Source organism: Neltuma alba, unplaced genomic scaffold (assembly GCF_004799145.2).
Source record: "Neltuma alba isolate B1F8T4 unplaced genomic scaffold, ASM479914v2 tig00001777_pilon, whole genome shotgun sequence".
NCBI classification, from domain to species: Eukaryota; Viridiplantae; Streptophyta; class Magnoliopsida; order Fabales; family Fabaceae; genus Neltuma; species Neltuma alba.
In genome coordinates this window covers 18,179-29,744 of record NW_021632609.1, presented here as the reverse complement: position 1 = coordinate 29,744, position 11,566 = coordinate 18,179, and the positions used below count along the sequence as shown (strand labels likewise).

At 31.1% G+C, this 11,566-nt stretch overlaps 1 protein-coding gene across 1 annotated transcript; it reads right to left on the bottom strand.

Moving 5' to 3' along the window:
- Nucleotides 1-4,679: 4,679 nt before the first annotated feature.
- LOC114711387 (uncharacterized) lies at nucleotides 4,680-7,261 on the bottom strand. Its single transcript, XM_028895780.1, has 10 exons — nucleotides 7,115-7,261; nucleotides 6,743-7,016; nucleotides 6,580-6,652; nucleotides 6,360-6,487; nucleotides 6,166-6,250; nucleotides 5,927-6,062; nucleotides 5,660-5,817; nucleotides 5,445-5,565; nucleotides 5,134-5,307; nucleotides 4,680-4,955 (listed from the first exon to the last, which is right to left on the bottom strand). Exons 1-10 carry the CDS (start codon nucleotides 7,259-7,261, stop codon nucleotides 4,680-4,682), a joined length of 1,572 nt encoding a protein of 523 aa, XP_028751613.1.
- Nucleotides 7,262-11,566: the final 4,305 nt, after the last annotated feature.

Here is an 11,566-nt window from a genome sequence, read left to right as displayed (position 1 = left end):
TTCCTCTCACCACTTAAAACAGCATCAGATAATCCTTGGTACAAATCAGCTCTAAGTTCTTTTTGATGAGTTCTAACCCAAAGCAATCTTTGTGACTCAATCATAGTGTAACCATCCACAATGAATTGTTGAAGTAATCTTGATGCATGTAACAATATTGACATCTCGTTTTCTCTTCTCATAAGTCTGTATGTGAAAAATTCTCGTATGCTTAACCTTTTTCTTGACTTTGTAACTGGAAGAGTTTCTTCTCTGTGTTCAATATCATCTCTGTATCCATCTTCACCATAAGGAAACAGCAGAGGATATTGTAGAGGTAAATATGCTGGATGTAATTCATTAATTCGCTGTGGTGTCCCTGATTGCTCTTCTATGATAATGTCCCTGACATTGAACATAATATCTATGTCACCGACAATCAATGCTGCAACTTCAGAAGCACAGGGAAGATTGTAGGTTCGCCCATCATTTGCCCTTGAACTCATCAAGCATAATCTCAAATTTTGACGGTGTTCTGTACTTAAAAATTGTGAAGCAAAACGATATTGTTGTACAAATGGATTAACTTCATCCAATTGAGTCTTTATTTGTGCAACAATTCTTCTATCAATTGTTGATTCCCTTTGGTGTTTACTGGAAAAAAGATAAATATGAAGTTCATAAATTTAATTTATGAATAATAAAAATTCAAATGATAAAATAATAAAAATGTAGTAGCAAGTAATACCTGACAGCAGCAACTCTGTTTGAGATCTCATTGTCAGTATCAAATATGTATAGTTGTGAGTACACTGGTTGTGAACCTTCAATTGGTAATAAGCTGCCAATATTATGATAATTTTGTCCAGACAATATGAATGAGTAAGGACCTCCACCGGAATTTTTAGAATGATCAATCTTTCCTCCCATAGACGTGAAGAGAAGAGAGACATGTTATTGTACTGCCTTATATTTGTATGAAAATTCTTTGAGTCTGCGGTATCCTTTTCTAGAAATAACTCTTGGAAGAGAACAGGCGGTGCCTTCAAAGGGGGTAGTACTATTTTGCCTTTCATACAACACATTGAAAATGTATTAACCACCCTTTTTTATTATCTTTCTTCACTCTTTCATTATACCAAAGTAGGGCTCCACAGAATTTGCATTTATGTATTGGATCTCCCTCATCAATGTATTCTAATAAAAGATAAGAAGTGAATTAGTTTTATATGAGGAATAAATTATGGCGTGAAGATTCAAATTTAAAGGAAATAAGATTACCTTCATAATTAATATCATTCTGGAAACATGTTCTTCTGGTACTATGATCTAAATCAGAATTACTACCTGAGTGGCACGTATCAAAATATGGTCATATTTAACAAAACTATCATATATACTATAATCCATACATGTACACACACATATATGTGAAAATATGAAATAATAACAAATATAACAGCAAAATTACACGTAGTAACCTGCAACATTTTCAGTGTTTGGAAAATAATCTTCACAATCATCTCTATCGCTAGCATCAATCATCAGATGAATGTCCTTGTAATATTTTCTTGTGGTGTGAAATCTACAAGAAAAAAGGAAATTATATGTATGTACAAAACCCATCATCACTTTTGTAAATTGAATTAATTATAGGGAGAATGAAAAAGAACAACCAAGAGGGAGTGATATTTATGAAAGAGATGATAACAATTAAATTTATTTAAAAGAACCAAATATTGAAGTATAAATTTAAAAGCACTATATTGTCCTTATCCAAACGTTCTACACTTTCTCCTATATTTTCTCCTACATTTTATTTTTAAAACTAATATCAATTAATAAAATTCACTAAATTAAACGGACTTTCTTTCACAATTTACAACATGTGTAAAAATCAATGAAAAGATATGCAAAAAATTTTTAGTCAAGTAAAAATCAAAGTTTTCTATTGTTTAAAAGAAATTTATTTTTAAAACCATTGTAGATTTTAATTAAAATTAAAATATTACATAAAAAAATGGAAACTTTAAATTTTATATCACCGAACAATATTTATATATTTTTAATTGATTTTTACATAACTTGTAAACTTTAAAGGAAATGAGGTTGAGTTTAGTGAAATTTATTAATTTGTACGTTAATGATATTTATTCAAGTTATCTGTTATCAAATATACTTTATTGGAGAATAAACATCTGTTACATCTAAACCCATGTGCTTTATGTAATTGTTAATATTCAAACCAATAATACCTTGCTCTGTTACATACATTAGATACGAATGTGACTCTTAACTATGTTGTTTGAAATTAATTTCATTGACTAACCTTGCTGTAGATTACTTGTCTTTCTTCTTCTACATGGAGGTTTGTTGACATCATTATTTCCCAGACCTCTATTCCTAGCACTTTTTCGGGTTAGAGGTTGCACTCCAAAATGTGGTCTTTTATGGTTGACAAATTGAAAGTTGCAAATGCCTGTGTCATACAAATATAGGATTAAATAGAATTATTGGTAATAGATATTGAAACATAACACATACCTGTGAGCATATTCCTTTGAAATCTGTCTGTTAGATTGGAAGATACGTTTGTTATATCTTGCAGCATAATAGGTTTTTTTCTTTCTTTGTGTAGAACATCAGTGGATGATTGAGTATTGATATCATCTAAAACATCGCCAAAACCCTGATTTTTTTCAACTCCCATATAAGTATGTGAGTCTTCTTTATTGTTTCCAGCAGAAGATGAACTCGAACAATGGGTTTCAGCTAAATTGATTAATCCTAATAAGAACATAGAAATTAGGACGTCATAAATAGAACATAATACAGGAAATAGGAACATATGTCTAAAATTATCCTTATCATAAGAATTTATTTTTCATGTGTAAAGATAATACCTGACGAAAAGCATCCATTAACATATGATCCATTGCCCATGGATGGTGAAGATGATGTTACGCATTTACCGCTATATCTGTGGGTAGATTTCAAATGGAGCTTGCGCTCAAATATATTACTGGAAGACATGGGTTTAGAACATACAAGCTATTCTAATATTCGAGCAATAGTAGCATCTAAAATGAGAGGCAAACAACTTTGTTTTTAATGCAATAGAAACAGGTATGTGTATGTCCTTATATATATATATATATATATAAAAGACGATGTTGATCTTGATGAATAGTAACAACTTTCTTGACATTAGTTTATAACCATTGGATAGTTTTATTTCAATCCGACTCCTTCAATCTCATTGGCTACTTCACTGTCTATCCATGCCATTGCTTTTATTAAATATTAATTTTTCATATACATATTACTAAGTGAACAGCACTAACACTGTACGAAATTGATAGCAAATGTGTGGGAAATTGATGGGAAGTAACTGTGGCAAATTGATGGCAAGTGACTGTGGAAAACTCATGGTATTCACTTCGACGCTGTATCCGTGCCGTGTGGAATAAATGTTGCAGCATTATATTATCTTATAGAACAATTCTAATTATTATATATACTATATGCTTGTGCAGACCGAATAAAGATACTTTGATAGCAAAACGAAGATCTAAATTTTATTTCATTTTTATTATTCATTAGAGATACTAATTTGGTCTTAAATATAACACATATTTATTATATTTATTATATTTTCTGTAAATTATCCCTATGAGTACTCTCTGAACTATAATCAAATATCAATCAATACAAGAGCGAGGATTATGTTTAAAGAAGATGATATGGTATTTAGGATAAACGTGTCATATTTTTTATAATTAACTAATTTATCTAACTTTCTTAATATAATCAAATTAGTTAAATAGGTTTTATATTAAAGATCGGAGGAGTAACAAATAAATATTTAATCCTATTACAATACCAAAAAATATGTTTCATAAGTTTTTAAGCTTTATATGAAGTTTGTGTATTTATTTTCAAATAGCTCATAAGATATGAGTTTTGTTCCGCGAGCAAAAGAAATTGCATAATTCATTTCAACATTTGTTGTCAATGGATTCTGTATAACGTATCCTTAAATATAATCCTGATGTTTAAGAGGATGTGTCCTCAAGATCTGAAATATACATTTATATGTGTGTGTGTGTCATCAATATAACTTCAAACTTTTTATAATCTGGATATTCAAATAAGATAAAGTGAATGTTTAAAATTTCAAGTAGAAAAATAAAACATCATTTTTTGCCACCCAATAATTGTTTTAAGCTAAAATTAAAATATAAAAATGTAATTAGCCTATTAGTCTGAATTTTTATGGGAAAACAGTAAAGTTAAAGTGAATCCCCGTATAAATTGTATTTTATACTAATATTGTTCCCACAATAACCTATATGATGAAGTCAATCATTTCCAATATATCGTCCTAGATTCAAATAATTCATAAAGATACGAAATAGAATCATTAACTTGAGATGAGAGCAACTAAACCATGAAAATACAACACAAACGTAAACTACTTTGATTAAATAAAAACTTACAAAGGTTCATAATGACACATACTAAGGTAAACAACATAAATGATACAAACACAACTTCATCACAGAACTAACTAAAAGGAAATACAAACTTCCAACCGACAACAGACAGAACAGCCACACGAACAACTTTTAAGAACTGCAAAGGATAAGTAATACACTTAACACATATAATATTGGACAAGACACCCATTATCTGTTACACTACTTCTCCAACTTGATAGTTTTCACATGCTTCTGTTCATTACTTGAGCTTGATCCAGTGTTAGTACCCTCAGCAATAGCATCCTCAACATTCTTCCTCACGACGCTTCTTTTTCTCCCTTTAACTGGAGGAGCTTTAACACGGTTGACCATATTTGAAAGTGTGACATCCTCTTCAGCAACACATTGTGAAACTAAATCTTTTTCCGCAATTAGAGGAACTCCTTGAGTAACATTCATATGTTCCTGACTTTGTTCCACAGCAGGTTGTGAATACTGAATAAAGCATGATCAACATCATTTATAAATATCAGAACAATTGATGGTATTTAAACATATAAATCAGAATTTGAAGGGTCCTTAATTTCCTCAATCTGCTCACAGAATAGTGCATTTAAATGGTGAATATATCTTACAATATGTAAAAAATGATTTAATCAAATTAAACAAATACCTCAATGGATGCCTCAGTAAATTGATCCATTAAATCTTCACATAAATGATATTGCATCACACTAATACTGGAACTTGGATGTCGTTTATTGTAGTCATTCAGTTTAAGAGTCAACAACATACTCTTCCCAACAGGATTGTCCAGATTTTTGGGGAAATCAACTTCCTCAGGATCCTAATCCATCACAAATCCTTCAATCAGATATAAGGTTTCAATTTTAATGAGGCTAAATCAATCAACATTATTTTATATTTCAGTATACCAACAAATTAGTAAACATATCATATATCAAATTATAAGGATTGTTATACCTCATCTAGAATAACCTTCAACTCAGCGGCTGAATTTTTAATTAACTCAACCGCAAGTTTATCCCAGAATATTATTGAAGCAATTCCTGTCTCATCTTTCACAGTGTAATGAAGCTTCATCCTAAAAACATAAACAAAGTAATACATAAGGTAGTTTATATACTGAAATATCTAAGAATGCATAAACTACCATTTTTAACCAGTGCAAAATATACTTGTGGTCAATAAACTCTGGTTTCTTCTGACATGATGGGCATATCCAACTCTCATTCTCTAAACGAAGCTTTGTACCACACTTGGAGCAACCTTGATAGATCCAACCATATCTGGTCTCTAACTTTTGAATAATGCACCTAATGACAAAAGTTTCTCCCTGACATACAAATGTACAAAGTTATACTGATTAAAATAACTTATACAATATTGAATTTATAAATTATAAATTAGATTTAGATAGTATAACTATCATAAACCTTACTAACCATGGGTTGATCTTTTATGTTTGATATAGCAATCGGGCTTTGGTTGCAATTGATGCTAGTACGTGACTGTTGACTCAGTGGAGTTAGTACGGGCTGGCTAAGGAAGGACAAACTTGGAGAGCCATTGTCTTTTGAACTATAATATAATAAGCACCAACAAATTAATTTATATAATCAATTAAGTGATTAATTGAGCAATTTGATTGAATTGATTGAGTTTATTTGTTAGTTTTGCAAACCTATCAATCATTAGTTGCACTTCCTTGATGGGTGGGTTGAAAAACACCCTTGTGGCATTAAAAGAATTGCAAACCTGTGCTCTTCCTATATTTAGATAGGTAATGGAAGAAATAATAATTAGTCACAGCCAATAAATCTTGAGAACAAAAAGTATTCTATATATAAGGTCATTAAAGATTATGATATATCTTACCATCTTCTGAAAAACCAACCCTAGCCAGGTTTAACAACACCACAACAGGTGTCTGTGTATTCTGGAGCTGAGACATGAAAGCATCGCTGGCACATTCATCAAATAATATACATTCTACATTGATTCCGCTGAAATGCATGAACATGAATTATCAATTATCATCATTAGTATCTACATAAGTCGTTGCACAGTAAAGGAAAAAAAACGAAACAAAAGTTACTGAAAGGTTCTGTACTCAATGTCACTCAGCACCATCCTCAATTTATTCTTGGTTTCATTGTCCCGCCGATATTCTTCAAGAGTGCCAATTGATTTGACAAATGCTAAAACATAAATGATAATACTATTATTAAAATGAATGAAAATGATGTGATGTCAAATACCTATCAAGTATTCAATATTATGCTTCTCATTGAGTTTCTCTATCTCAGCAAGTGGAAAGAAAGAGTAGGAATAAGATGGCACAATGGCTATTTTCTCAGCAACATGTGTTCGTGGAGTTATAGTGATCTTGAAAGGATGAGTGGTAGCTCTATATTGGCTAACATTAGCAGAGACCTCAAAATTAGCAAAGAAATAAGTCTCTCCTTCAATGATACTGTGGCGAAACTTGTCATGTAAACTTTTGGTTAGAACACTTGCTTGTATTTTATCCCCCTGTAAACAAAATAATGATTTCCATTAAACTAAAGCATTAGTAAAAAAAACCACGAGTGACATATGCAATTTGTTAATATTTGTAAAGATAAAGAGACCTCTTTGTCTAATAAAACCATTGTCACGCAGAAGATATCAGCAGATGATCCCTTATGGAAGACATTCCATTTCCTGAAAACTCTTGCAACTATGTGCCACCTATCGGTTCCATCATTCAAATGTCTTAGGAGTGATATACGTGGCATCTTCAATAAAACTGAGAAAGTGTGATGAAAATAAAAGGTTGAAGATTGAAAGACTCTTAAAAATAGAAATTCAAAGTGTTTCAATGGTGAGCATGCATGAAGGAAGTAAGTTATATTTATACACAAGCATAGCATTGTAAAAATGAAGCGGGAAAACAAACCACTAAAATTCAATGAAGAATACATGTTTTTTGGCGGGATAATATGAGCGGGAAGATGATACTAAAAATAAAAAACTGCAAGTACTTCAATGGTAAAAAATGTTTCAGAATAACTTCTACTGCTATTCATAGGTAGAGAAGGAGGTTATACTTACCTAGATGTCAAGCAAGATATTGTTAGAAGCAAGAAACTGTACGAAAGATATCTTTAGATGAGCAGGTTGAAATGATGATTCAGAAATAATAGACACAGTCCCTACTTACATCATGTTAAAATACTACATTCATCTCCTTTTCAGCAGGATGTCATTCAATACATGTGTTATATGAAATCATTTTGCAGTTTGTACAATGGAGATAAATGATACAGCTGAATAATGCAAATAGTCAGTTTGGAGGTGTGGTCCAATAACAATATAATCTGTAGCTCAAAAAGAGAAAGGCCTCAAACTTTGTATTAGATTTGTATGATGTAGCGGACAATAATAATAATGATGTTCAACTTTTTTACCTTTGAGGCTCAAAGCTTATCTCTTCCCTGTGAAAATAAAACTGAGAGAGAATTTAATATTTCATGATTTGCCTCGTCATACCAAGGTCCCCTGTCTTGCTCTGTTTCCTTGTCAATTTATGCTCTATTGGGTGCAGTTTTTTATCTATATTTGCTATTGTCAAAAATTTTTTTTTAAAAAACAGTACAATCCCTTCAAAGTCCAATCTGAAATCATCCAACAATATTCTCAACTCACTACATTTTAACTCAGGATGTTTACAAAAGTTCACAAAACTATTCGAGACTTGTCTCACAAATTGCAAAAATCTGACATCTATCAGCTATAATGATGGTTTTCTTAGCTGTTCTTCATGTGTTTGATTGTTTAAAAAGCTTAGTATCTCACGACCTTTTCCCCCATTGAATTGATTCTACATTTACATCCTCTACATTTTACTTCAACTTTACTTTTTCTTTTTTTTATATATAGAAAAAAGAAAGAAGAGTATGAGAAGCAGACTAATCAAGGATTATACAGTCCAAGAAAATCAATCGTACTCTGTACAGAAAAATGAGCACGCAGAAATGGTTATCAGTGAAGATCTATGAGAGAAGATTTTTTTACAAGCAAAAGGCCATACCGACGATGTGTTGAGATATGCAACTTTAAATGGTTCAGAAAGAACAGAGACTCACCTCCCACTGACAGTAGCTGAAATACTACTTTCATCTTGGAATGAGCAGCATGTCAACTCAATTGATATGGTAAATAAGTAACCCATAAAGATATTATTATAGGTTGGCATGCGTAGTTTGAGAACTGAATAGATACAAATATGAAAGTAAAGGACAACTAAGCACAAAGAGTAGCTAAATAAATACAATGAAACAACTTTAAAGCAGTTTGTTGAATTGAAGACTAAGCACAAAGAGTAACTAATGATTTATGTCGGATAATAAAACATAAGATCATATATATGAAACATAATGTTCATTTAAACTAAAATGATAATGATTTATATGAAATATAATGTTAATTTAAACTAAAATGATAATTTTAAGATCATATATATTATCAAATGTAAATGTAGATAACATAAACATACCTGTCAAGTACATTCGCATCAGTCATCTAGATAGTTCAATCAAAAGCAATCCATTGCTTTTCAGTCAAGATCTTTCGCAGAAGATCTTGTAATTGTTTGGTATAAAATTTAGTCTGTGAGAAAAAGATTAAGTCTGTGAGAAGCATATACACAACTAAATAAATATACATGATAAAAACCTCCTTCAGACGAAAGTTAAGCAATACCATACACAAAAACCTTCTTGAGATGAAAGTCAAGCAATACCATACATAGTCAGTAAGGATACAGATAGTACAATCACTGAGAAAGTATGGGCATGATTTGTAATGTAGAAAGTACTATAAACATAGAAGGAGAATAGTTAGTGGCATAGTCAGAATACTGTTGCCAAATATGATGACATATATTAGCCCACGAAAAAGATATTGAGTGCAACATAAACAAATAAAAAGATATGAAACAAAAGATCAATAAAGTAATCAACCAATCAACTAAATAGAAAATACATCTCAGTTTCTCGGGCCACACCACAATATACATAACCCACTACATTTGATGTTCGGATCTCTTTATATAGGACTTATTCATTCCTCTTTCTGATATGCTTAGTTTGCAACAAAAAAATAGTGATCGCTAGTGTCATCGATCTGTGATCATGGCCCTCTTCACAGCATTTCAAGAGGACTTATTATACAATATACTTGAGAACTGGAGGAAGTGTGGAATTAGGTTCGTTCGAATCATTTGCGGCCCTCTGGAAATAGCAGCAAGAGTCAATATGGCAAATCTCAGCCTTACCAGAAAGATTATAGAAGCAGGAATGACAGAAGTTGGCAGCGCTGAGTGGTTCGACCAACGATATATAGCATTCAGATGCATCTATGGGATTCTTAGGAATAAGGGCTTCCACGACATAGAATGGGATCTCTCAGAATGCTACAATCTGGATAACATAAGCTTCTTCTTGCACACAGTATGCATGTATAAGAATTCACTTTCTATTCAAGTCCCAGATTGTATGAATCATTCATTGTTGATAGACAACATGTTAACAACCTCGTACATGAAGATCTTCCCAGTACGAAGCAACAACCTCGCTCGATACTTTCTCGCCTTGACTGAAACCAGAAGCAGAACAGAAGACAGATCAGAGAAGATGACACCATCAGCCGAACTGAAAGAAGAATTGTACTGCTCTATGCTCAACCTACCAGACATACCAGAGGCAAAGACACCGGCGACGGATATTGAAGAACAAATTTATTGGTCTGCCCTCATCTTAGCCGACACACCGAAGCAGAAGAACCCAACAACTAAGATCGAAGACCAAATAGATTGGTCTAACCTCAGATTGAAACAGATAGGCAAGGAGAAGATGGCATGGACTAAGATTGAAGATGAGGAGATGGGGTCGGTCGTCAGCTTACCTTCGGCTCAAGAGTTGGGTGAAGATTTAGGTTTCGTAGGAAATATAGATTAACTTATCTATTAGGAACAAATAGTAAATATTAGCTCCAATTAAGTATCAGTTAACTATTTATTATTATTATTTATAAAAATATAGGGTCTTATTTTAGTTCTAGAATATTCCTAATTTATCTGGAGTGTCTGTTTACTATTTTAATGTGTCCTTGTGTGTGATAAGTATAAATTAAGTTGTGTCTTTTCTAGTACTTTAATGAAAATAGTTTATTTATATCTCGTCTGAATGTTCCTTCATTGCAAGCTCTTGACAATTTCAATTTTTTTTATATAACTTTATTATATATATTGAGCAATTTTTTTTATGGAATTTTTAGTTGAACTTCTATTTTGTTCGGTGTATCGAAGAGATCTAATTGGTTTCAAATACGGTTGAAGAGAAATTGCCAGGAGAGTGAGAAGTTAACTCACAACAGCCAAAGAAAGAATACTTGGTCCAAACCGACGTCGCTTTTTTGACCATTTTAACACAAATATCAAAATATTTCACGTCATTAATGTTTTTGACTATTAATCAATGATTAAGTATACTTTTAAAAATTTGTAATATCTGATTCATTTGAAAATGATACGATATTATGACATCGAAATAAATTTAATTAATAAGATTTGGATAATATTTTGATTTGGATTTCAATATATTGAATTAAATAAGATTCTTATTTAAGACTCAAATGAAAAAATTAATAATTAATTTTGAATTTGAATAATATGTTAATTAAGATTTGAATATATTGAACTAAATAAAAAGTATAATAATTAAATGATATGTTAATCAGATATTTTGTTCAGTTGAATATATTTTGTAAATTAAAATATCATATCTTGGGTTTTATTTAACTTTGTTTTTGGTTCATATTCATGTTTCCTAGATAGTTTAACCACAGTTCAATTATAGATTATTCATTTTGTTAATTTTCTGTTCAGTTTGTAACAATCAGATTCTGATTGTTCACTTAGTCTTTCATATTAACACTTCATTATCAATAAGAGATTAATAAACGATATTTTAGTAACAAAGTTACTTTTTTTAAAACATATATATATATATATTAAATATTGGTGTTTGATTTAGCTTTTT